Source organism: Dermacentor silvarum, chromosome 3, assembly GCF_013339745.2.
Source record: "Dermacentor silvarum isolate Dsil-2018 chromosome 3, BIME_Dsil_1.4, whole genome shotgun sequence".
NCBI lineage: Eukaryota > Metazoa > Arthropoda > Arachnida > Ixodida > Ixodidae > Dermacentor > Dermacentor silvarum.
In genome coordinates, this window is record NC_051156.1 from 118,281,309 (window position 1) to 118,309,004 (window position 27,696).

Here is a 27,696-nt window from a genome sequence, read left to right on the forward strand (position 1 = left end):
GTCACTCCTCTGGAATGCCCAGACCGGCGGCGGCGGAGTGCGCGAGAGGTGCTGGCTCCGGTGCGCAAGCCGTGTGACATCACTGATCCTTGCGCATGCGCAGCACGGCTCTTGATGTGCAGCGCGAAACGGGCTTGGCTAGGCCAGTGTAGCTAACGCTACAAAATTCACCGATGAGAACGATACTCCCTAACGCGAAATATGATCGCAACTCTATACGTGCTTTCATTTTGAGATTTATTGGCTGGTGCGGACAATCTGTTTCGCGCAGCACGCTGCACATGGAGGAAAGCGTTGAAAAACAAGCAATACTCAAGCACAACGATGGCGGCGAGCAGAGTCGGCGATCGTCGAAAATCTGATCTGCGTGACCAGCGCGTGGGCTTTTATACATGACTCATCGAAGGTTCCAGAGTAATGGCTGGTGCCTGCGTGGCTTCCAGAAAGTGCTGCATAATTCGCATACGATCAAATTACAAGAAGCTTTCCTGACAACAGCCAACAGATAGAACTATCGATAACATTCGAGAAATTTCTGATACATGCAGGCCCGTCGTACGTCGCGGGATGACGTTTAACATTTGTTAGTCGATGAAACACAGTGACCGAAGCAAGATAAAGAAGTGAACCGACGACGTGCGGTACTCCGGCGCCATCTCGTAGCCATCGTCGGCACTGCACTTTTCTCTTTCATCCTTCGCTGTTGTGCTCGTTTTCTCGGTTACGCCACCGACGCTCGCTGTCGGAACAACCCATTAAGAGCTGCGGTTTAAAATCAAGAAAAGGGGGACACAAAAGTTTAGTCTCAGTGCTCCTTTAACCTAACTTTCACCCCTCAGCCGTGTTCCAGCCGAATAGGATGTGGCGGTCTACTTTACAAAACGTTATGTTCGTAAATGATCTTTACCACGGGCTGGCCGCCTTCTGTAATAATATGTTCAGCATCAGGATTAACTGAAACTTCCTTTTCGAACAATTCTAGCACAAGAGCTTTTTGTGAGTATGGGCCCAGGGCCCGTATTCAGGAAGCCTTTTACTAGAGCCAAAAGGTGTAATTAAGGCTCTTTGACAGTTCTTCTTCACTCCGACTTAGATTCAAGCCTGTCAATGTTCGATACAGACGAAAGCGCGTATATCATATGTTTGTCCACTGTAGGATGAAGGCCTCTCCCAACGGTCTCCTATTACCCCTGTCATTGGCTAGCTGTTTCCAACTAGCGCCTGTATCCTTACAATTTCGTCACCCACCAAATGTACTGCTGTCCTGACTGCGATTCCTTCTGTTGGAACTCCTTCTGTAACTCTAATGGCCCACCGGTTACCTGCCCTACGCCTTACATGGCCTGCCTAGTGACATTTCTTTAAAGCGCAGCTCTTATGCGCCTGTTCCGGCAGAGAGCGTCGGCGTCACTTGTAACAGAGCGACCGAGCACAGCGAAAGGTGAGATCGAACGCGGCGTGCTGAGTGGGATGAAAAAAGCGGTGGCAGCAAAGAGGAGCAAGGAGAAAAACGGAGAGGGTGCACCAGAACCATCAGGCGGAACCTGGAGGAGGGTATGGCGAGAGGGTGAGGAGGAAAGTGGACTGCCGGCAGCGACGAGGCATGCAGCCAGCGCGGAAATAAAGAACCGGCGTGGGCTTTGGACCCACTGCGCATGCGCTACTTCACCTGCGGCGGCGCTGCTAGAGACTGCGCTCCGCGAGAGCCACGCGTTCCCGTGTTCCCACTTTCTTTGTTTCGTCTGTCACTGCTTCGTCTGTCAATGTTTCGTCTGTCACTGCTTTTATTTGAAATAACGCTGAAATAGGACACTCCCATTTGAGCACGTCTCTGTGCGTCGTTTATTACATAAGCTGACTCCGCCTCACCTCCGCATGCTCATCAACGATATACTGCCTTGACCTATCTCAGCAGCAAGTCCACTTTCTACATCATTCGCATTATAGAATTCAGTCTTCGCAAAGCTCTGCAGCGGTTATTTTTCATAGTCAATAGGATATCATTTTCTTGGAAGACTGATATTGTAACGGTCATTCACTTTCGTAGTAGACAATTCGAAAACGTCAAGCACCGGGTTTTCCTAGTGGCTGCTTTGCCATTGAGAATGACCATCATCTCCAGTACCAAAAATTATCCTGCAAGGAGAATTTGACCTTGGTTCTTTTTATTTCCAGAGGATTGCAGTACACACAACACGCAAAACGAAGCAATGTGATGAAGGCGGTTTCTCAGACTGCCTCGGAGAGTCCAACAAAATTTTGTCTTCAAAGCAACGAGACATGATTTCGAGTGCCGCATAATTTTACATGTGAAACTAAGCCACATCCAGTCAGCACCACTCAGGAGTGCTTCGCTTGTCATCTGCTGCGCTACATTCGGACTTGAATAGATCACAGATGTTTTCTACTGTTTCCTCAAACTTCCTACAAGCGGAGTGTCACTGACACCAATCAGAATTATTTGGCAAATCATCGGAATTATTACAACATCCAGACATGCGTTGTGCGTTGTAATCTTCGCTATGAAATGTGCATCGCATAAGACGTTATGGCTGGGTTCTTGTCTCTTTCATGACGCCAAGTGTGTTGATAGAGATGGCAAAATTACGTACAACAGCTAGCTTTAAATTTGTCCATCTACCTTGCCTCACAAAGATTCTTTGGCTGCATCTACCCTTTACGGCACTTACAAAGCACCGTTGAGCATTGGAAACTGTACAAGCTCGAAAAGTCTCGCGAAGGACTGGCGTTTGCACTATGCCTTTCTTATTGTCCGATGCATTAGCACAATGTGCTTCTCCAGCGTTAGAAGTAGGCCATGATCATTTGGTCGCCACTTGAGCACAAAGAAAACATGCACGTCTTCTTTTGCAGGTTCAACACGTGACGTGTTTATGACATTCATTTCAACGTTGACCCCTCATAATGGATCGTGTGCAGCGGGCTTCACGACGAAGAATAAAGTTATTTCGCTCGGTCGACACCAGACATAACCATACATCTGAAGTGTGCGATGTGTTCTTACAAAAACAGGAAGCTTGCTTCGAAGGCTCATGTTCGATGTTTTAGAAAACTTTGACCGTTGGTGTTTGCACTCAATGAAATTAAAGGGCCCCTAAACCATCTTATATATACTTGAGCATTTCAAGTAAACAGGCGCATCCAGTTCGGAATGCCCTCACGATCAACATGCGGAACGCTGCAGCGCTACGCGCCGCGGGAATGCCCCAACATAATAAAAAAAATGCCGTGCTCCTCTCCAGCCCTTTCCGGTATCCTCAGCTGTCGTCGTGACGTCACCAGGGTGTATCTGGTGATGTCACCAGGGGCGATGTAGTCGATTGGTCGAACAAGAACCTACGACTTCTGGTTAGTCTGCTAGCAGGTAAGCGCGCTCCCTGCTCTTCCTCGTGTTGTTGCTCGATTGTCCACACTTGCGAATCGGTAATTAGAGCGCGCAACGTAAGTGCGTACAAAATCGCTCACGCTCCAACACAGTCGTGCTTAGCGGTCTGATTAGCTGCGGGAACAGAGCGGCACGCTTCGCACGAGCATGGGCCGGCACGGCAGCAACAGCGGGTAGCCGAGAATCGCGACGTCGCGTCTAAGGCCCGTTCACGTTACCGGCACGATAACTCACCGCACGCCGTTTGCCATTCGCGGGCCACCGTACGGCGGCGGTTTAGCTCGCGAACGGTGAGATTTTCTTGCCGTAGATAGCATGAGATTAGGACCCATTTGTGCGGCAGCCTCACCGCCGCTGATCTCTCGATGGCGCCGATATCATCGCTAGGCCTTCTCCCGTTCACTTCAACGCTGAAGCGGGCGGCGCTTCGGAATGAATTAGCGACGTTTGCAAGCCGAAATATTATTTATTGCGATAGCAATTATATGGACACTTCAACCGGATTTCTGTCGTCGGCGTCGCCGTCGCCGTGAGGTTCCGTATAGATAAAATCTTCGCGCGCGCCGCATGCCCGAGCGGAAGCGTGCGGGGACGCGCGGTATCACGGAAAGCGAACGCACTCTATCTCCCACGCGCAAGCAAGGAAGCGGGAAGCCAGCGCAGGAGGGAGCGGGGGGGGGGGGGGGGGGGCGCACTTCTACTCTGCCAACAACCGCGCTCGTTGCTCGCTCGCACCGTCGCTTATCTCCACACGGCTCTGACCTGTATGCGCCGTGCATTCGCCGCTCAGTTTCCGTTGAAGCGATAGACCGCACGTACCTTCACCCGTTGCTGCGGCGTATGCGCTTGCTGCCAGAGTTTTGACAGTCGTTGTCTGCAGTCATTCAGTGTGATCTATTCATGTTTGTTTGTGCGCGCTCACACCACGCTTGTTCAATCACTTAGTAATAGTCGGGCCACATTTTCCAACGCACGCTACACATGCAATGCTGCCCGGGTCGGCAGTGCAGCGCTACAGGTGTGTCCCTTCGCACGCGCTGCCCACGGGAAGCGCTTCTCATCAACACCACCGTTTCACACGCGCCTTCTCGTGGTCATCGAGTCTCTCTTCATGTCGGTCTACTTACGCCGCAGCACACCTGCTTACTTAATCAGCTCATGTTTACTACAATTCATATTGCTACCAAAGCCACTCACCTTACTTCGTATGACATTGCTGTGTTGCTTCGCATTCATTGCTTCGCCCTTAGGGCGAAACTGTGACATTTCTTTACCGTTGTTGTCGCTCTTCGCAGTAATTGTACACGATGAAAAAAATATGCTTATATTAGCGGCGCCGTTGTCTGCGATGCGAGCGCATCCGAGCCGGATGTCTGCTGTCGGTTGCCGTGCAGTGAAGCTAAGCTCGACAAGTATCGGAGCTCTCTTTCGTCTTTACCGTTTGACAGAGGTTATCGTTTTAGTGCGATAGCAATTATATGGACACTTCAACCGGATTTCTGCCATCGGCGTCGCCGTCGTCGTCGCCGTCGCCGTGAGGTTCCCTATAGATAAAATCTTCGCCGCGCGCCGTATGCCCGAGCGGAAGCGTGCGGGGACGCGCGCTGTCACGGAGAGCAAACGCACTCAATCTCCCACGCACAAGCAATGAAGCGGGAAGCAAGCGCCGGAGGGAGCGGGGGGGGGGGCGCACTTCTACTTTGCCAACAACCGCGCTCGTCGCTCCGCCCGCACCGTCTCTTATCTCCACACGGCTCTGACCTTTTTGCGCCGTGCATTCGCCGCTCAGTTTCCGTTGAAGCGATAGCCCGCACGTACCTTCGCCGCTGCGGCGTTTGCGCTTGCTGCCAGCGTTTTGACAGTCGTTGTCTGCAGTCATTCAGTGTGATCTATTCATGTTTGTGCGCGCTCACACCACGCTTGTTCATTCAGTTAGTAATAGTCGGGCCACATTTTCCAACGCACGCTACACATGCGATGCTGCCCGGATCGGCAGTGCAGCGCTACAGGTGTGTCCCTTCGCACGCGCTGCCCACGGGAAGCGCTTCTCGTCAACACCACCGTTTCACACGCGCCTTCTCGTGGTCATCGAGTCTCTCTTCATGTCGGTCTACTTACGCCGCAGCAGACCTGCTTACTTAATCAGCTCATGTTTACTACAATTGATATTGCTACCAAAGCCGCTCACCTTACTTCGTATGACATTGCTGTGTTGTTATCGCATTCATTGCTTCGCCCTTAGGGCGAAACTGTGACATTTTTTCTTAAAGTGTACGTTTTAGGCATCACTTTATCTAGCGGAAATTATTTTGCTTGGAACAGAAGCTGCAGCCAATGTTTGTGTCGCCGGTGGCGGAGCGCGCAGCTACGCGGTCGTCGTCGTCGATTGGCCCGTCGGTGGTGCGGTGGGCGGTCAATCCATCCCAGATCGACATTCATCAATAGGTGGACGTGGAACAAAACTATTCGGCACAAGAATGTTAAATAATCCAGAGCATAGCCACGATTGGCGCGGAGCGTGAACTACCTCTTAATTGTTTTTTGTGACGCGCAGTTGGAGATTCTTTATTGTTTGCCACGACATCACGACACCTCTACCCATGTGAATCGTCGTCTCATTCAGCCTTTTTTGTCATCAGATATTACCGGCGTCTAACTGTACGGAACACCCGTACGTGTCAGCCCCAGCATTCAGGTTTTTTTCCCATCTTAAGTACAGCTCAAATCCTATCATTGAAGTCGCTGACCCAAACAGGACAGCTCTTGGTACCTCCATGGTCCACTGACCTCCTTCCTTGTACGTTCCCGTAAGCTTCCGCCTTGCATTCCGGGTCAACTCACTCATCAGCGATCGACTAAGACGCCATCCCACTGGCTCAAAAAAGTGCGAATTCCGCTCTATAAGGCACAACCGGTGTGAAGCCTTCAACGACCGCCACAACCCTTATGTTTCCGCTATCCGATATTTGCAAAAAGCAGCAGCAGGCGAACCTTCCGATACGCTGTGGTGCGACATCCCGCGGATGCCTGGGCTACCAAAGTTTTACAGGGGCGGCTTTTCCATTTGGTGTCGTAAGCTCGAAAATCGCTGCTACATCAATAACGCGACTAGCACTTACCCTATCTCGACGCAAGTCGCACGCAGCCCGACTGCCTCGTTTCGGATGTCCTACGTCCACAAGGGCCGGAAATCTACGGCAACCTTTGGCAGGCTGTGATTTCGAACTACAGATTTCATAGGCTGGACGTCGCTCACAACCTACGCTAACGTCAGATTGCGTTACCAAGACACTACCCACCACAACAGCCTCTACCTTCCAAAGTCATTGCAAATTACCCAACATGTCCGCAGTGGCTGGATTGAGCACACTATGATGACACCCAAAGTCTAGCTGGTCGCCACGATACACCGTCCTCCTCCGACTTCAAGCAGCACTAGGCATTCACCGCGACGAAGAAAGAATGCGACGTGGGTGACGTCAGCACCCGCCCCGCCTCGTTCCTGCCGGCGAGGAGCCCGAAAAGTGATTTAAGGCAGACCCCGCCGATTGTGAGGGGGAGAGTCGCCACCAGCTGCCCCGTCGGTCTGGTGCCTCATACTCCTGATGCGTACCGAATGAGAAGAAGTCTGAGAACATCGGAGGGAGCAGAGGGATTGAGGAAGGGAATAAAGAAGTTAGAAATGGCGACATGACGCTTGTTTGATCTGTTTTATATGTGCGGGCTTATTACATATTTTGGCGCAGCCGACAAGTGAACGAAGATGTGGGTGACTTTTTTCGTGGAGAAGTACAACGACCGAGTGGTATTCAAAGGCTACCAAGTTCAGGATGATTCCCCGGTCGACCTCTCTTTGGACACAACAACGGATGAGCTCCTGGATGTTGTTCTGGATCGAGCTTCTATGTCGCCCGAAGAGCTTGTTTTAAACGAGGTTCGGCGAAGGTGAATATCCCAGTGACCCTGTTTAACCAGCTTGTACTTGAACGACCATTCGGTCGTGCAGCATCATGTGACAAGATATCAACAATTCTTCGGGCAATAACGACGCAACAGCAACAATTTTTGCAACAGAATGCCATGACGGAAACTCTGCTGTCTGCTTTACGCCACAAAAGAAACCACCCAATTGAAATTTTACGGCCTGAAACTTTTGACGGGTCTTCGGATAACCCAGAAGGGTGGATCACTTTTTATGAGGCCGCAGCGGAATACAACGGATGGTTGTCTGACCAAGACCGAGTCTTAAACATGCGACAATTGCTCAGAGGTGTAGCAAAAAAGTCGCATGAGTTGCGGTTCTTAGAGGATGTTTGCGAACCTTGGTGCATGTGGAAAGAGAACTTCCTGTCTACATTGAAAACTGCAAGTCAGCAAGGCCATGATCTGTTTTATATATGCGGGCTTATTACAACTCCAAGTTGTATGGTATTACCTGCTATTACCTACTGCATCTGTACATACTGTATGAAGCTTTTCGCCTCCTCTTCGCCTGCTCCAAGAGTCCGTCTTTCGTCGTCGACACCGAGTCGCAATGCTAGTAAACTTTTTTTCAACTCAAGTATAGGTTCACTTAGCATTGTAAAGAAGATACATCTTCTGAATGATCTTGGATAGATTATGCATACTTTATTGCGAAAAGTCGAGTAAGAGGAGCAACTTGCATGCCCGCCACCGTATACATTATCTCACCAAAAAATTTTCATTTTAGAAGGTGCAGTAGAATTATGTTTGGTTGTGCCCACAGAGTCGACACTTCTTGCTCATACGAGTAAACAGGCAAGACGCCAAGACATATTATAATGAACCACGCATGTAAAAACTAAGGTCAAGAAAGTTGAATTTGTTATCATACACTGCCCTGTCCCGCACAAAAGCATCTTTGCTTTGGCGGGCTGACGAATTACTCAGATTGTATATTTTGTGTTGTAATAATAAAGAACGAATGAATGAAAGAACATCCAGGACCATGACACAGCACTGCTTGAAGTTTATTATGCCACATGGAATTACAGTTCTTTGACTTGTGCTCGAGCTAAATGTTTGGTGTTATCATAGCTTGGCTTATTGCTGCCTGATAAAATGCATGCTAATTCGCTCTGCCTGCGCCTGCGAAACCACTATGATTTTCAAATGAAGCTGTGCGTAACGATTTGTCTTGTCATGTACATGTTTGCTTGACGCAGAGATATAACTTTTACAGCGAAGCTGTTAGGCTGTAGTTGGTAGGGATTTCTCGTGTCCGCGTGCGCGTCTCTGGCTCACATAAAAATGTGGGCCGATCCCGGAGACCATGAAAAGAAAGGGCAAGTGCACAGTGTGCTGCTTCACCAAGAGGCATTACACGACGTGATCAGGTGACATCATCACTTGACGAAGCCGCCATCACGTGACGGCAAGTTTGACGTGACGACGTTATCAGATTACGCCACCAGGCAGTATCGTCGCGTGACGATGCCGTTATTCTCGTAGATTGCAATTGCAATCCGAAGCTATGATCTCTGCAGCTTCTGTGTAAGTCGTGAGTGAGTGACATAACTTTATTTTAAATCCGGCGATTGGGAGGCCCGGGCCTGGGGCCGCCTAGATGGCCACTGGGAGCTGTTGCTCCCGCACGGCATCCATGGCTCGCTGGACGGCCCAAAGTTGGTCTTGGAGTTCTGAGCTGAGCAGCGTGGCCGACCACCGCGCCCGTAGATTTTCCGGGGAGACTGCCACTTTTTCTTGATATATTGTGCATCCCCACAACATGTGTTGAAGGGTGGCTCTAGCAGACTTGCATAGCTTGCATATATCGCTGGCGTATATCTCAGGGTAGAAAGTCTTTAACTGCACGGGACTCACATAGGTTTCTGTTTGTAATCGCCTCCAAGCAACGGACTCAGTTCTGTTCAGTTTAGTGTGAGGCGGTGGTAATATACGCCTCTGATTTTGATAGAATTTTGTAATATCGCTAAATCTTGTTAATCTGTCTTTTTCTCTCCAGATTTCCTCCTCCGCGTTTCCCTGACCAATGGAAGTCACTCCTTGCTCAGCTCGGCGAGTAAGACCTCGAGCTTCGCGGTGTGCTACCTCGTTGGGGTTGATTGCGTGAATTGCTGGAGTCGTATGCGCTGGGAACCAGAGCAATTGCCTGCCGTTCTTCTCTGCGTTAGAGAATTTTGCTTTGTTGACTATGATGATGTGCCACGCCTCAGGAGAGATCCTACCCTTAGCATAGTTTCTAATGGCCGCCTGAGAATCACTAATTATGTATTGAGCATTTGTGGAGACCAATGCTAGTGCAATGGCTACCTCCTCTGCTGTCTCGGAATGTTTGGTATTAACTGACACGCTTGTAAGGGGTTTTTGGGTGTGATCTACGACTACTGCCACGTAGCTATTTCTGTGTGTGTATTCAGCCGCGTCTACGAAGGCTGCTCTGTCGTCTGAGCCATAGCTTCGGATCATTTTCTCTGCTCTACTCGTGCGTCTGCCCTTGTTGTAAACTGGATGCATGTTCTTGGGTATATTTGTTACTAGGAGTTTGTCGCGAATTTCTCTCGTTATCGTCGTCTTTTCCCCGTATTGATTGTGGTAATTCATTCCTAGCTTGCGTAGTATATGCCGTCCTGTTTTGGTTTTGGTTAGTCGTTCCACCTGGGATGTTTGTTGCGCTTCTATGAGTTCGTCCAGTGTGTTGTGGAGTCCCAACTTAAGGAATAGATCTGTGCTTGTACTGATTGGAATCCCTAGTGCTAGTTTGTATGCCTTTTTATGAGGATGTTAATTTTGGTCTTTTCAGCTGCAAACCAATTGTGGAAGGCTGCTATGTATGTGATCTGACTGATTATGAATGATTGTATGAGCCGAATGATACTTTCTTCCTTCATACCCTGGTGCTTGTTAGTAATTCGTTTGATTAATCTCATGGTGTTCGTTACCTTTGTGTCTAACTTCCTTATGGTTTCCCCGTTTGTACCTTTGTTCTCGATTATTAGACCCAGTACCTTGAGCTGATTTACTATTGGGATATTCCGCCCGTTCTTGGTGTGTAGCTTGATTTCCTCATGAGCCTTGTTTCTGTCGTATCCTTTAGGAGGCCTGCCCCTAAGTGTGGGGCGGTATAAGAGAAGTTCGGATTTCTCTGCAGAGCATGTGAGGCCTGTTCCTATGAGGTGTTCCTCTACTGTGTTTATTGCGGTCTGGAGTCGTTGTTCTATTGATCCGTCGCTGCCATCACAGACCCAGATAGTAATATCGTCCGCATATATTGTGTGATTGAGGGACTCTATGTATTTAGTTTTTCGGGGAGTCCCATCAATACGAGATTGAACAGCATCGGGGAGATGACAGAGCCTTGCGGCGTGCCGGCCCCCCCGATGTCGATTTCGGGTGACGTGAGTCCTCCGACGGAAAAGACTGCTTTCCTATCTGATAGAAAGCTCTTGATATAGTTATACGTCCGTTGCCCTAGTCCTAATCGCTCGATGTTTTCCAATATGGTTGCGTGGTTGGCATTATCAAAAGCCTTTTTAAGGTCAAGGCCCAAGATGGCTCTTGTAGAGCGCGTTTTATAGTCGATTATCTGATGCTTAAGTTGAAGCATCGCATCTTGTGTCGAAAGGTTTTTGCGAAATCCTATCATTGCATCTGGGTATATGTTATTATCCTCTAAGAAGTTATCTACTCTGTTTAAAATTACATGTTCCATTAATTTTCCGACGCAGGATGTCAGGGAGATCGGTCTGAGGTTGTCGATCGAAAGCTTTTTACCAGGTTTTGGAATAAGCGTTATCGTCGCTTTCTTCCATTGAGCTGGTACTGCTCCTTTTATCCAGCACTCGTTCATATATTCCGTTAGGTTGGTGATCGACCCATCATCGAGGTTCCTGAGAGTCTTGTTTGTTATACCGTCTGGGCCTGGGGCTGATTTGGTGTTCAACTTTTGTAGGGCCGCGCGGATTTCTGCCTCCGTGAATTCCTCGTCTAATTTTGCGTTGATATTCCCGTTGTAGCTAGGATGGTTGCAAGGGGGTACCTGTGTTATGTATTTCTGTTCTAATTCTTTGAGAAAGTCCTCCTCCGTGCCCTCATAGGCGTGTATTAACTTATTAATGGCTTGTCTGTGGTTTTTCTTGTTATTCTCAGGGTCCAGCAAGAACCTAAGCATGTGCCAGGTTTTGCCGGTGCTTAATTGCCCGTCCATGGAATTACATATCTCGTCCCATTGTTGCTTGCTCAATTGCGCAGCATATTCTTCTATTTCTTTGTTGAGGAGCGCTATGCGCTTTCTCAATTTTCTGTTATGCTTCTGACCTTGAAGTCTATTTTGCAGCGACTGCTTAGCTTCCCACATGTGGAGAAGTCTGCTGTCGCATTTTCTGTGTAAGTCGCGCCTATAAAAATTTTCTGAGGCAATTTACGTTTGAAAGTGCCATTCAATAATGCACTTGCGCTTGGCGGAGGGCCTAGGAGAATGAGTAGGCATGCAGCACTTCCGTACACGTGCGTGCGCACATGACGCACGTGTGCACACAGTGTATATGTGTCCTTGAGGCGTGGGCGCTGTGCCCGTTGCATTTGTCGCATAGCGTGTGCTGCAACCGTAATCGACATTATGGCAAACACGTGATGATCATGATGATGATTTAATGGCATCTCCTTTAAAGCGGGGCGGTGAGAAATAGTCACCTAGCCTACTTGACATTATCAGGAATGCTATGCATGTTTTTATCTAGCATTTTTGTATACATTTCATTCATCTTGTTTTTTCCTCTATATCTACCTCGTAGCGCTACCTATGACTGTAACAGATAAAATCAGGTCGTATCAATCTCTTCCCTGCTTTTACAGCAAAGCTGTTAAAAGCTAGGCTCCCCAGGTTCATGTCCGCGTGTAGAAAAAAACTATCATCATCAGCATTGACTCGAGCGTCATCGTCTTCTTCGCAGCTGACTCGCTGGAGCACCTCGGTTTGCGCTCGTACCGTTGGATGCGGTGCCGAGTACGCCCGCGCGCTCGGTACGCGCACATCGTGACCGTAGGCCGACCGGCGTGTATAACAATTTCAGCTCCATGGGCGTGGCGGTTAGTCTCCATGTCCGTGGCGGTTGTGTGCCAGTTTTGCCTTAGCACAGGTGTAAAAACGGATGACTAACATGACTGATAGGTCATGACAGCAATAACATAACATGCTCGTCAGATATGTTACGATTACCGACAATAAAGTCAGGTCTGCCGGATGCCCGCATTGGATATGCGGGTATGAGCCAGGGACAATAAATACAGCAAGAAGGAAGGTAAGTAAGAAATCACGTGTGGCTCATATCCGCGCTAGATATCGTTGGAGCCATGTTTTGAGGCAACAACAACAACAACAATATATGGGTATGAGCCGCCGAGAGCTGGAGCGAGAGAGATCTTGCAGGATCCTGACGGTAACGTGCAGTGTGCCGCGGCTATGAACACTGTGGCTCATGCACTATAGTCCATGACGATGGGGTGAACTTGGCGCAGCAAACCCATTTCTAATTACATCGAAGTCGTGACAAATTACCGCGCATCGTTACTAGCAGTAACGATAACTAAAGGTCACTATGTTGCCTGTATTTTAGGAGTGCAGAAAAAATTGAGAATGGCACCTTCAAAGACGGCTGCCAGATTAAGCATGTAATGCTTAGAAGCCTAAAAACGAAAGCCTACAGTTATTTTTATAATTATGCAAGCTAGATGCGCTAATATTTACCTTTTATTTTTGGTCTAGGTGAAAGAGCACGGTTGGGCCTCGCACATCAAAAAGAGGTGTTATTTAATCTGTTATATATATATATATATATATATATATATATATATAATTGTGACCGTATTCATACAGCAGACGATGAAGCTATTGAAAACACAGTGCAATTCACAGTGGTTGACATCGAACTGAAGAAAATAACGAAGAAAAGTGAAACGAATGTGTACGACTATGGAACTTGTTATCTTAACCAACAAACTAAGAATGTTCCACATCCGCTCACCATGGCTCTGAGTGACGCTGGCTAACTTCCCAATATAGTAAATATTAATACCCAAGATTGTGGTCGGATTGATAGCAGACGCCATAGCACAACTAGTAACGCAATACACGCGCAAAGCGGAGGGTGTGGGTTAGGCTACCGCCGGTGGCAAGTTATCATTTCGGCCAGATTGCTTTCCCTTTTCTCCATTATTTTCTACATTTCAGTTTCAACCACAGCTAATTCCCCCCCTGTATTTTCTTTTGCTTCATCGTCGGATAGGTTTGTGCGGTCATGATGAACAAAAATCGAGCCCCTGGGTTTCACTGCGTCTCTGGTATATATATGCATATATATGCGGATTTTTTACCTATCACACAGATGCCTTGATACTTTTGTTGAAGGTTTCCTAAATAAAATGGGTGGAGAAATCTCTTTATATACCACTGCAATACATTGAGGGACGCTGGATAACGAAAAAAAAATGGAAAGATGAGGAATTTAACTGACACTACATAAATACATTACGTTCAAATATAATATTGAATTGTTACCTGCCACAGCGTTACTCTGAGAATAACATCTATCAGAAAAAAGCGTGTCGGCGCAGTCTTCGTGTTCGATTACCAGCTTTCCACGACATGATTGTTCATGGCAGCCTTGCCCGAGCCAGTTTCAGCTTGCCGCTGAGACTAAAGCAAGGCGCTGAGCACGCTCAGCATAGCAAGTGCGTTCGAAACAAGCCCTACATCTTTTTTCACATTCTATGCTGCACTAGATTGACTCTTGCTTACATGGATCTACTAGACAATAATATTTATAAAACATTTTTGCAGCCAACTGATTTGCTGTTGCCGTAAAAGGCAGATGTGAGAAGATCCACCCGAGCCTTGTTCCACGAGGTTCTTTAGGTCCAGAGTGTGGAACAACCACCATGGATCGCTGCTGGGCGGTGCCGGTTACAATGGCTGCAGCTGCGTTTCTGGTTTGCATGCCCTGGTTATGGTTCGGTCTCCTCCTCGTACTTTTCGTGGAAAAGTTCGATATAACGAGGGAAATGGCAGCCTGGCCAAACAGCGTTGCCAATATGCTAAGCCATCTTTCAGGTATTTATGCAGCTGTGACCTTGTTGTGGTAAAACGGTTTGCTTCTCGCTTTGCTACATGAGTCGTTCTTACGCATTGCCCAATCACTTCCCTATGCACAGTCATGGACAATTGAAACAAAAACTAGAACATCCAATTCTGTTGAGGTATATACTACAATACCTAAATTGATACCTTCACGTTGGCATAACTCTCATTCAATGCTTATTCGGCGTGTGGCAGAAAACTCGTCCTAGTGCTGGATGAATTTTTCCTCAACTGCGAGTCGTTCTTTCTGAGAAACGCCGTATGAGTTTCTTTTGTAGCTTCATGCCACATTCGGGTGGATGACAATGTTTCGCTATCAGTGTGAAAGGAACTGTCTTGACACAGTAACGAGCACTATGTGGAGCAAATCATACTGCAGTACAATAATCCCGCGTGCTAGAGGTTGAAGTTGAAGTTGAATTTATTTTCATCAGTAGTACAAAAAATATAACAGGTGAGGTATAATTGCACAATCGGAGGTCCCGAAGTAAAAAACTGTCGGGGGGACCTCCTAAACAGGAAACAAATGGGGGTTAATACAATTGTGGCAACAGTAGCAGGCTACTTCATACAAAGGTTGTGTTTGTCAGCGAAAACAAAAACAAAAACAAAACAAACAAAAAGAAAAAAAACTGGATAAAAAAAGAAGAAACAGAGCTTTGAGTGCAAAAATGTGGTTGTAGTATGTAGAACATGCAACACAGAAAAGTCTTCATCGGGAAGAAAAAAAAAACAGCGTTTTAATACGAAACTAGGTGGTGGTAGCATGGGGAACAAGCAATGCTGTAATGTAATTGATAGGGACAGAAAAAACAATTAAAAATACAAAATATAAAAAGAAAATTAGGAACAGTGCAATAAAAATATATTTAATAAAGTTTACATCGCACAATAAAAATACTAGGAGTTCTGTAATGAGTTAATATAATATGCCTTAGTTTTACGCTTGAAGGCTTCAAATGCACATGATTTGATATCGGACAGAATCGAATTCCACAATGATATACCTGAAAACATAACAGTAAATTTCCCATAGTTAGTTCGAATTTAAGAAGGAGCAAATTGCGACGTGCGGAAAACCTTGTGTTATTATTATTAGTGAGGTCAGTACGGGTAAAACTTTCAATACCTAACTCCGTATTTATGAGGCGGAACATGATTAGCAACAGTTTATGATTGAGTAGCATGCGCAAGGGGAGAAGGTGTAGGGAACGAAAAATGGGAGCAGAGTGAGATGTAAAAGGTTGAAATGTCATCAATCGTACCGCTTGCTTTTGTAAAGCTTCTAGTTGGTGGAGATGAGTGAAGTATGTATTACCCCATGACGACAGGCAATATGAAAGATGACTGTGAATATACGCGTAATACAAAGACAAGATAATGCTTGGCTGAAAAAAAGAGCGCGATTTGATAATAACGTGAATGCCAAAAGAAATTCTTTGAACAAGAGATTGGGCATGGCGGTTGTATTTTAAGTGTTCATCTAAGATTATGCCGAGAAATTTGGTTGACCCAGATCTTGTAATTATGTGATTGTTAAGTGATACAACTAAGGAATCTATGAATAATGTTTGAGGGGAATGAAATACCATAAATTTTGTCTTCGATGGATTGATGTATAATGTGTTTTTCAGGCACCATGCATGCACATTAGCGAGATCATTGTTTAGTTTGTTTAGTAGTGTGACGGAATTTTTGCTGTAGGTGTGCGCAGGTGTTCGCAGTTTGCAGTGCAGTTGTAATCTAATCGAGAACACATCACTAAAACTTGCGAGAACAGAACTTCAATATCTCGGCAAGGGTATTTGCGGAAGTACACGGCCCGCGTTACATATTACAAGAAGCGATGATAATACAGAGGTATAGCTGAGCGGGTTTACGGGCCAGCGGTCCGAGCGGGGTGAGTGGAGACGGCAGCTGAGCGACGCACAAAACAACAAACAGTTAGCTCAGCGATCCCTCATTCCGTCGAGCCGCGAGAGCGGAACACTTAGCTGCGCCACCTTTCGAAGAAGGTCGAAGTTACTGCCGGTCGAGTGGTTACTTTGCTTCACCACCTGTGCAACAAGGTTGGAGTTACTGCGAAAAGAATATAAGTCAAGCCTACTTTTATTAGGCTCTGCTTTTATTAGGCTACTAGTGTTAAATAAATATACATCTTTGTTTGAGTTGTATGATTTCATAGTAGCAGCGCCGCGCGAAGACGACGGCGACGACATGCCACTGCTGCTCGTGCTAGCGGTGATCGCTATGTTTGTTTCTCAAAAACAATGGCCCGCTGCGCGCGCTCCGCTGCGGAGAGGAGACGAGTGAGCGAGCGGCCCGCTCCGTAAACACGCTGGCCGCCCCAGCGCACCGAGCATGCGCAGTGGCGTCACCGCTCGCCCGCTGGCCCGAAAACCCGCTCAGCTATAACTCTCTAGTTATCTCCGCTCGAATGTGCACGTAACCATTGCCACCAAAGGATAACTGCCATGAACCCTCGTTATAATGAGTTCCGAGTGCCCAAAGGCGCCCAAAGGATTAAACTCGACGGATTTGTGTACCCTTCAACAATAAAAAGCACGAGTACTTCTGTGAAAATTCGTACTTTGTCGCGTCCTGCTTGATTCTTTGTTATCACGTTTCTTTTTTATTTTGCATGCCTTAACATAATCAAGAATATCGCATACAAGCACAACAATGTTGACGCGATTTTCCACCCCGAGACGTAATAAGGTTATTACTCATTGAATAAGTATATCGTTGGCAGCGCAGAGTCTCACTAGCGTAAGCCTAAGACACTAATAAAAGATAACGAATAAGATCTCTTCATTCCCTAGGATTGGTCGTGTATGCCCTTCAACGACGCATCAAGACCTACTACATCGTTTTGTTAAGCACGATTCTCACACCAGTTGCATTAATACTGTCGGCTTTTGCTCCCAGCATCATCTGGATGACAATACCATTAGGCGTGGTCCTCGGTAAGCAAATATCACTTTTACGTCACTCAGACAATGCTTCCCGGTAAATATTACAAGCATTCCTTAGTGATGCTGTGCGCCTATCGTATGGCTCAATACCTAGTTTATGAAGAATACGCTTTTTCACAAAATTTACGTCTATTTTTAGTGGAACTGTTTTTTATAATGGCCGTATATACTGCTTTCACAACATCATTTGCCCCTATTGTAAAAAAAATTACTCCATCTCCCACTAAAGGGGACCATGTGTGGATGCGAAGCAGCGGGGAGATGGTTAACTTGAGCAGCCGGGAGATTAAAAATTAAATTATGGGCTTTTACGTGCCAAAACCCCGAGCGGGAGATGGTTTCACGGCAGCGGCCCGAGCGCTCATCGCGCCGCTGCACAGGAGAGAGAATAAGGCGCGCGCGCTCCGTCATTTTCATTCCGCGGAACTACCGTGGCGCGTCCAGCGAAGTATGCAGCTGTCGCACCACCTGTCGTGCGCGCCACTCCGGATTCCTAGAGGAGAGAAAGTGGGGGAGCGTAGGAGAGGAGGAGAGGGGGAGGGGACGCGCATGCGCTGTGGGGGTGCGTACGCGGGCGCCGCTCCGTAGAGGATTCCTAGAGGAGATAAAGGGGGGAGCGTAGGAGAGGAGAGAGAGGGGGAGGAGACGCGGGAGGGACGGACAGAGCCGCCGGCAAGAAATGCTTCGCATATAAAAAACGACACGTCAGGCTTTGTTGGAATTACAACCTGTACGATGTGAACTCGACAAATGTGCTACGCCAGGCCGACTGACAGCACTACAGACATTTTTTTCCGTGAGGACAGCGAGCATCACACACTGGAAAGAGCATTTTTAGCTCACAGAAAAATTGTGTCATGTTTGTCACTGGTTAAAGAATTGAAAAATAAGAAAAGCAGAGAATAATAACAAGTGAAGGTGCAAACGCTCGGTAGCCTCGACGTGGTTGGGTGCATCTTTTTTGTGTATGGTTTGTCCCAGCTTCTTCTTGCCTTGTCTGTGTTTTAGCAGTACGCATTTACCGTATAATATTTCGTTGTGCTCTGCTAGCTTGTAAGCGGGACTCGGTAACCTAAAAAAGCTCCCATATGAGTGGGTGCCGTAGACGCATTCTTAACAGGGTATTGTATAGGGAGGCTGCTACGCGCGCCATTACGGTCTTTAGACAATATCCCCAAACATTCAGCGTTATACTAAGAAGAACAAGAAAAGGGATTTGTGGTCAATAATTTACGTATACACTTTCGACATTTCATTAGATACGTTACAGATGAGATCATGCAAGCATTCGCTTCAAAGTGTTTAAAATACAGGATTCTGGTTTCACGCTGGAATGCTTCGAGCTAAGCTCACTTTATTTTCGCTTCTTTTCGGAATGAATATGAATCTAAACTAAGCGTCCCTTCAACTACGTAAAAACTCATCACAAGCATGAATCAGTTACGCTTGACAGAATGAAATAAAGCGTACTCCTACAGTCAGTGCGTTCCTTTGGTAATGGAGCGAAGAAAATTCTATCCTCATATTGTTTTGATATGAATATTTCATTTCACGTCCTCTTAACTAATTAAGACTAAATATTTCGCGCGGCAAGCCTGCCCTCAATGTAGCTAACCAGTTGGAACGCACCACTTACCTCACTGTTATTAGTGTTCTCAGTTTGTAGTTGCCTCCCACAAATTTTTATCAATACCGGTATTTTTTACTAATATGCCATAATAACGTTTCTTTAGTTTATATATGAACTTCGGTAAATCATGCTTAGCTGTTCGCTCGTTTTGAGAACAGATTTGGGATGTTTTATTTTATTCAATATTAATTCATTGATGCAAGTGTTATCTTAAGATTTGTTAGTTCCTGGTATTGGCGCAGGAGACAAAATTCTTCACCTAAATAATATATGTGAGCAATGAATAAAACGCACTGTTTTACCGCGCAGGCTTTGGACATGGAATATTCCTCACTTCTTCCACCATATACATACTACAACATTTCAACAAGTACCGTACCATTGCCACGTCATTCGTTTTCATCGCATTTGGTTTGTCAGCTGTCGTCAGCCAGTTCGTACTCGTCGGGCTGGTGGAAGTTTATAACCTGGAAGGTGCACTGCTATTGTACGGGGCTATTGTCATGAACTCAGTCGCGATTGTGTTGTTGGCCAGGAACCCTTCCCCATGCAGACTCAGCTGCAAACGAAACGGCCCAGAACTTCATGAAAACGCGGTTTCCACGCAACGGAGTCACGGAACTATAGACGATGACAACGCACCTCCTCAAAGGTAATGCAACCGCATTTTGACAGCTGGAACATTATAGAATTTAAGGTGGTTTATAGCGGACATCGAACGTCATAAATTTTGCAAGTGCTCCCCTCAGTAAAGTATGCGAAATGGTTATTGTAGTGGGCAATAGAAAAGTAGTGTAGTTGTTTGCTATTAAGAATAACCAGAAATTATTGCTTGCTGGCTATTGTACTGACAACGACGAAGTCACTCATTGAAGCATGGTTTTATCACTGCTGTGCCAAACGCATGTTAAATAATAGCGAATTCCCCTGAGTATCTCTTACTTCGCCACTACTTTCCATCCCTACTTTCCATCCTGCCTGCAGTTAAATCGGAGATAATTTGAACTTGGTAATAATTTTTTTAAAGAAGCCCAGAAAAACGGCGGTGCTCCAACCGAACGGAGAAAACGAGACAGCCCGACAGCAGTACCTTGAAGCAAGTCCTGGCCCTCTTCAGCATGCCTTCATTTTACGTTCTCCTTGGAGCCACCCTTGTTGGAGACTACACGGGCGTCGAGTTCCGGTCAACAATCGTGGATTACGGGATCGACAAAGGCCTAGAGCTTGACAGCGCGACACATTTGGTGACGTTTTCTTCAATAGGCCAACTTGTGGGCCGCATCGTGGTTCCGCTGCTAGCGGACTGTTTGCCTTCAACCCGCCGACCTCTGTACGCGTTTAGCTTTGTGGTATTTGGTGTGTGCATGGTGACAATTCCACAAGTGACTTTTATGCGGCCGGTGGCAGCATTAGCAACACTGGTGGGAATTTCCCAAGGTTACATCCTGTGTATCCGGTACGCGCTACTCGCGGAATACCTGGGAGTGGACAGGACGGCGGCCTCCAGTGGGATCATTGGCGTTGGCATGGTGCCGGTGTCGCTTGTCAGCCCAATGATCATAGGTAATTACACAATGAACTTGCGACTTACCTTGAGAAAACCTCTGTGACAACACTACATGCTTGCTTGGTTCGCTCAAACACTGTAATTCAATGATATTTAGTGATTTAAAATATGGTACAGGATTCTAATCTCATAGCTGCCACATTCACAACAGGCTCATTGTTCCTACTGTGCAGACTGTCTGCCGTGCAAGAGCCCTAAACTAAGGTAGTGAGTACGTACTTTTTTTAGTATCATGCTGCATTTGTTTTATTAGTCCGGGCAAATACTTACAAAAGCAATTACCGAAGAATGCGATTCTCGTGTGGTATAAAACACATTTGCGAACACTCACGGCAGATCTTTTAACGACGATTTTTATCATACTACATATGAATGACATGAAAAACGTCGTGATCTTACGGTGTGGCATATTGTTTCGAGATAGTGACACGCCAATTAACGGGTGCCAAAGACGTCGTGGTCTCATCGTACGGCATAGTTTCGAGACAGCGACTCGCCGATTAACGGGCGCCGTTTCATGTAGTTTGGAAGGTCACACGCAAGTTGCACCAGTTGATGAGCGACGCTTCGGCGCGAATCCGTGACAAGTGATGTTCTGTTTGACACTAGTGCATTTCATTCGAGGCACGTTTGGTAAGTCGCATTCATTATTATTCATTTCTCTGAGGTTGCTTTGGAACAACTTTGAGTTTTAGGAAGGTTCTGTAAATTTATGAAAACGTGACAGCAGAACGCTCGAGAAAGGATAGCGTCAGTGCTTTTTCTTCGCCGAGATATGTAGGTAGCTCTCGTGAGTCTCCGTTAAACTAAGACTTTCTTTTCGGATTTCGCGAGTTCTGAAACTAACGCTGTATCAGGTTCGAAACTGGTTATTCTGCAGTCTACTTCATCTGATTTTTAAAAATCGCCGGATGGTTGTTGCCGCACGCACGCTGATCGCTTTTAGTAATGGTATACTCTACAGATTTAATTTCTCTTCGACGTATTATGCAAGGGTATGTCTAAGGCTTTGCATGTCTCGCACGAGTATTTAGAAGACGGCAGCATCAGAGTTTCATTTAGTGCGTGGAAGTACTTATAAATAAGCACGAATCTTCTTGTAGGCTTGAACGCGTAACTTGCGCGCTTTTTTTAATGCGTGGGTCGCACTGAAGGGTTTGGACCACAAAGTGAGAGTGTTATAACTGCAGTGTTCTTTTCATTTCTCAGATGAAGTCGACCGCTACACGTGCCATTCTAGGTGGCTATCTTATGTTTTCTTACTTTGTTTCCCTTCCCCTCCTTCCTTAACCTGTCTTTATATTTCGGCGTGCACTGGAAAATAAACGTCCATTCTTCCAGCTTGTCAGCTTGTGTCTGCCTCGTCTGCGTCAAGCGCGCTGTCCGGCCTACGATGTAACAGTGGCGACGAGAAACGGAAAGCAAAACCCCTGGCAAAACCTTGAAGCAGGACAGCAGCTACGCTACGGGGCGACGACTCGACGATGGCACACCAGCAACTGCCCGACTTCGACGACGAAAGAGACAACTGGAAGGCCTATGTTATCAAGGCAGAGGCATACTTTGAGGCAACGGGCGTGACGGAATCGGCAAAGAAACGGGCACTTTTGGTGGCAGCTTTAAGCACGCGAACCGTTCAAATATTAGCAGGAAGAGTAGCGCCGAAGAAGCCGAATTCTTTGGAGTACGAAGACGTCGTGAAAGTCTTGGACGAGTTCTTTGATCCCAAGCGCCATGAGATTACCGAAAGCTTCCGCTTCTTCAACCGCTGCCAGCTTGACGGTGAGTCTGTCCAAGAATTCATTACTGAAATTCGTCGAATTGCGGACAACTGCAATTTTGGTACTATGCTCGACCGAATGCTACGAGATAGAATTGTGTGCGGCATAAGATCGAGCGCACTGCAGAAACAACTCCTGACAAAGAAAGATCTGTCCGTAGAGGACGCTGAAACGATGGCACTGTCGGCTGAAGCTGCAGACAAGGATGCCAATAAAATGGCCGCAGACGCGTCGGCGGTGCTTAAAATTAAGGCGCAGTCAACCTCAACGAAAGAGGTACCGGTAGAATGTGGGCGTTGTGGCAGCATAAAGCACAACAGTAATGCCTGCCGTTGGAGTAATGCTCGTTGTTATCACTGTGGTCGACGTGGTCACCTAGCAGTAAAATGCCGGAACGAAGAAAGCGCAAGGCCTCGAACTCGAGAAGGAGCCCGGGGATTTCGCGGCAGAGTACTGACTGTTAAGGAAGGGGAGACAGATGAAGACATAGAGGATAGCATGCACATTTGGACGCTAAAATCTACGCGGGAGGTAAAGGTGAAGCCCCCAATTCGACGGACCTTCACATGGGGAGGTGTGGACGTATCAATGCTTATCGATACGGGTTCCCCGGTCTGCGTCGTGTCTCGACAGCTATTTGAGCAGCACAAAAACGCTTGGCCTTCGCTACGGCCTTCACGCACGAAGTTATCATGCTACCTCGGAAAGTTGCCAGTTTTTGGAGAGCTCCTGTTGCCAGTGTCGTACGACAATACAACTGTAGAATGCGCATTGGTGGTGCTAGATTGCCCCGGTCCAAGCTTATGTGGTCGAGACCTAATTTCCCTTCTGAGCGACGCAGGCTCCCCGGTCCTCAGCCTCTCAGCCAAGCCGCTGACCGCACAGCCGTCTACCACAACGCAGGTCACTGCTGACGTGTTCGCCGAGTTTCCAGATGTTTTCAGCTCGGATCTAGGCCTCATCAAAGGACCCCCGGCACACCTACAGCTGAAGGAGGGAGCCACGCCCAAGTTCTGTAAGGCCCGATCTATTCCCTTCGCTCTACGCGACAAGGTATCTGAAGAGCTTGATAGGCTCGTGGCATTAGGCGTTTTGTCACCGGTACCGCATTCCGAGTGGGCTACGCCCATTGTACCTGTCCTTAAGAAGGACGGCACCGTTAGGATTTGCGGCGACTTCAAAGTCACTTTAAATTCGGCATGTGAGCTGGAGCAGTACCCGTTGCCAGTAATCAACGACATGTTCACGTCCTTAAGCGGTGGAAAACATTTCAGCACACTGGACTTACGTGACGCATATAACCAAGTCCCTCTCGATGAGCAATCGCGCCAGTTATGCGTGATTACTACGCATAAAGGTCTTTTCTGCTACAACAGATTACCTTTCGGCATTGCCTCTGCACCAGCCATTTTTCAACGCAGAATGGAAACAGTTCTACAAGGCTTATCAGGCGCGCAAGCTTATCTGGACGATGTCTTGGTGTCCGAAAGAGCAGGAAGTGACGACGTGCTAAAAGCCGTTCTGCAGCGTTTCCGCGAGAGTGGTGTTAAACTGCGGCTCGACAAATGCAAATTTCGGCAAGTGTCCGTTACATATCTTGGCCATCGAATCGATCGGCAAGGATTGCACCCAATAGAAAAGAATGTCGAAGCTATCACAGAAGCCCCTAGCCCGAAAAATGTAGCTGAGCTTCGTTCTTTTCTTGGCATGATCACTTTCTACTCAAATTTTTGCCGAACATATCATCGCTGCTCGCTCCGCTGTATCGGCTGCTGGAAAAGAACAGACATTGGCTCTGGGAACAAGAGCAACAAACGGCGTTTGATAAAGCAAAACGGTGCTTGCAGCAAGCAGGGGTGTTGGTTCATTTCGATCCTTCACAACCGCTGAAACTAGAGTGCGACGCATCGCAAAAAGGAATCGGTGCAGTGCTTTTTCACACGACAGGGAACGTCAACAAGCCGATCGGGTTTCGTTCAAGGACATTGTCGAAAGCAGAAAAAAATTATTCGCAACTTGAACGTGAAGCATTGGCCCTCGTATTTGGAGTAATGAAGTTTCGTGATTACCTTCTAGGCCGAGAATTCATCCTGGTCACAGATCACCAGCCGCTCCTGGGCCTGCTGAGACCGGATCGGCCCACTCCGCCTCTGGCTGCTGCTCGCATACAGCGCTGGGCGCTGTATTGGGAGGATTTCGCTACAAGTTACAGTATTCGCCAGGCAAGCAGCTCCTGAACTCAGACGCGCTTAGTAGGTTGCCACAAGAAACTTCGGAGCCAACCACGGAAGGGGAGCCACCTGACTACGTTCTGGCACTAGCATGTGTCCAGGAGGGAGTGGTCTCGGCAGAAGAACTGCAGGCGCTGACCGCAGGTGACCCAGTACTTTCAAAGGTCATGCAGTACACAAGAGACGGGTGGCCTTCAAGCTCTAAAGCATTAGAACGAAGCTTACTCCCCTTTTACGACCGCAGACTGGAACTGTCATTGGCCCACCGTTTGCTGTATTGGGGCCGTAGAGTTGTCATTCCAGTCAACGCGCAACATAGAATGTTGCACATGTTGCACGAGACACATCAAGGATCATCGGCGATGAAATCAATTGCTCGGTCAGCTTTCTGGTGGCCAGGAATGGACCACGACATAGAACAACTGTCAGCGGGGTGTACAAGCTGCATCCAAAATCGACCAATGCCGGTATCTGCTCCGCCAGTTAACTGGCCGACCTGCCAGGAAAACTGGTCGAGAGTTCATCTAGATTTCGCCGGGCCAATCAAAGGAAGCATGATCCTTGTTCTCGTAGATGCTCACAGCAAATGGATTGAGGCCGTACCAATGAAACAGGCGACCACATCTTCGACTATTACTTGCCTGCGCAGCATCTTTGGCAGGTTCGGCATTCCTCGCACCATTGTTTCAGATAATGGGACGCAGTTCACTAGCCAAGAATTTGCTGATTTTGCGAACAACAATAACATAACCCACCTGCGCACGGCTGCGTTTCATCCGCAGTCGAATGGCCTAGCAGAGAGAGCTGTCCGAACTGTTAAAGATGGGCTGAAGAAGATGAACCAGGGCAGATTAGAAGATTGCCTTTGCAGATTACTTTTCAACTACCGGAGAACACCCCTTGCCTCGGGCAAATCTCCTTCGGAACTCCTCCTTGGCTACCAAATCCGGTCTCGCCTCGACACATGTTTTCCTCCTTTGGCTGCAGAAAGATCGGGAACATCGGATGACTGGACTCTTGCACCAGACACAAATGTTTACGTCCGTAATTTTGGTAAGGGTGATAAGTGGAAGACGGGCACGGTAAAGTCAGCAGACGGAGCTAGGATGGTGACAGTGGAAACGCCTGAGGGCCTCGTTCGGCGACACGTTGATCAAGTTCACACAAGGAAAGACCCACCGGCTACCCAAGGCCACAGGGAAAGTGAAAGATCGTCCATCTCGAAAACTCCGCAACAAACTCCCGGAGCAGGGCCAAAGGCAAACGCCGAAACTCGTGAAACGTCACCACCACAGCGTCAGTCATCACCCCAACCCCTGGACGCACCAGAGAGAAACCGTGAACCTACAGTGGCTACGGAACTCCGACGCTCAACGCGAGAGCGCAGACCTGTGCAGCGTCTTCAGTATTATTGATGGAGAAATGTTATAACTGCAGTGTTCTTTTCATTTCTCAGATGAAGTCGACCGCTACACGTGCCATTCTAGGTGGCTATCTTATGTTTTCTTACTTTGTTTCCCTTCCCCTCCTTCCTTAACCTGTCTTTATATTTCGGCGTGCACTGGAAAATAAACGTCCATTCTTCCAGCTTGTCAGCTTGTGTCTGCCTCGTCTGCGTCAAGCGCGCTGTCCGGCCTACGATGTAACAGAGAGCGAGTCTGATAGTACATCTGTGAAGTCAACGAGGCTCTCAGTGCCACTATTGCGTTCTTTAATAACGGATGTAGAGTATGAACAGAGAGTTCCTGGCGTTTGTGCCGCAAATGATAGTTCAATGACCATTTAATTAGGGTCATCCTGCAGTGACATCGGAGGATTACGGTGTTGCATGCCTAAGCGTGTAATGTTGAATACGATTTTTTTATTAAGCTGGCGGTCGTAAGTCCGAATCCTCCTCCAGTCCACAACATTTTGAAGCATGGAGTGGCGCCTGACACCGGCAAAAAATATCGCCAGGAGCTAGTGGGGCTATACTAGTCAAGGTGCAACCAGAATAGGAAGGCCCACTAAGCTTCAACAAAGGCACTCCCTCACCAGAACAGGAATTGGCCTCCGTGGTGCAGTATTCGGCTGCTACCTCCAAAATGACTCCTCCAATTTACCAATGGCTCTCAGTCCCCAGTGGCTGCGGAGCACCTGACCAAGGCGGCGTTGAGACCTGCGACGTGGCAGCGGGTGCTCAGAATCTCTGGGTCCGGACAGGCCGCCAATGGAAACTGAACCTGGCAACGTTCAACATGCGCAGCCTATTGAGTGAGGCTAGCTTAGCAGGGCTATTTGAAGAATTGTCAGGTATTGTCTGGGATATTATTGGCCATAGTGAGGCAAGAACTGGTGAGGCTTATAGAGTGCTGACTAACGGCCACGTCCTCTGCTACAGAGGTCTTCCAGATAAGAGAGAATTTGGGGTAGGATTTCTAGTCCATAAGGACATAGCGGGCAACATTGATCAATTCTACAGCATTAATGAGAGGGTAGCAGTTGTCGTAATAAAGCTGAATAGGAGGTATAGAATGAAAGTTGTACAAGCCTACGCCCCAACCTCCAGTCTCGATGATGAAGAAATCGAACAGTTTTATGAAGATGTTGAATTAGCAATGGGAAAGGTGCAAACTCAGTATAATGTATTCATGAGCGACTGTAATTGAAAAGTGCGGAAAAAGCAGGCTAGCGAGCAAGCAATTCGCAACTACGGCATTGATTCTAGGAACACTAGAGGAGAGATGTCGGTGGAATTCTCGGAGAGGAATAAGCTCCGATTAATGAATACCTTCCTCAGGCAGCACACCAACAGGAAGTGGACCTGGAGAAGCCCTAATGGAAAAACAAGGAACGATCGAAATAATTTTTTTTACTCTCTGCCGATCCCAGCAAAGCGCAGGATGTAGAAGTGTTAGGTAGGGTAAAGTGCAGTAAGTACTGGTTACTGAGGTCTAGAATTTATCCCAATTTGAAGAAAGAAAGAATAAAATTACTCATGAAGAAACAGC

At 47.4% G+C, this 27,696-nt stretch overlaps 3 protein-coding genes across 3 annotated transcripts in view; all 3 read left to right on the forward strand.

Annotated features, from left to right (window-relative positions):
• Positions 1-27,696, forward strand: part of LOC119445743 (monocarboxylate transporter 12-like) — a 438,947-nt gene that overhangs the window by 319,052 nt on the left and 92,199 nt on the right. The window lies entirely within an intron of this gene.
• LOC119444707 (uncharacterized) lies at positions 22,045-24,658 on the forward strand (the record flags this gene model as incomplete). Its single annotated transcript, XM_037709065.2, has 2 exons — positions 22,045-23,490; positions 24,552-24,658. Coding segments are annotated over exons 1-2 (1,419 nt in total), but the record flags the coding sequence as incomplete, so codon positions are not given.
• Positions 24,669-26,259, forward strand: LOC119445742 (uncharacterized protein K02A2.6-like). Its single transcript, XM_037710028.2, has one exon. It carries the CDS (start codon positions 24,874-24,876, stop codon positions 26,119-26,121), a length of 1,248 nt encoding a protein of 415 aa, XP_037565956.1. The 5' UTR covers positions 24,669-24,873; the 3' UTR covers positions 26,122-26,259.

What these genes read in the sequence shown, in the direction of transcription:
- LOC119445742 (XM_037710028.2), top strand. Translation starts at nt 24,874, where the DNA reads ATGCAGTACACAAGAGACGGGTGGCCTTCAAGCTCTAAAGCATTAGAA.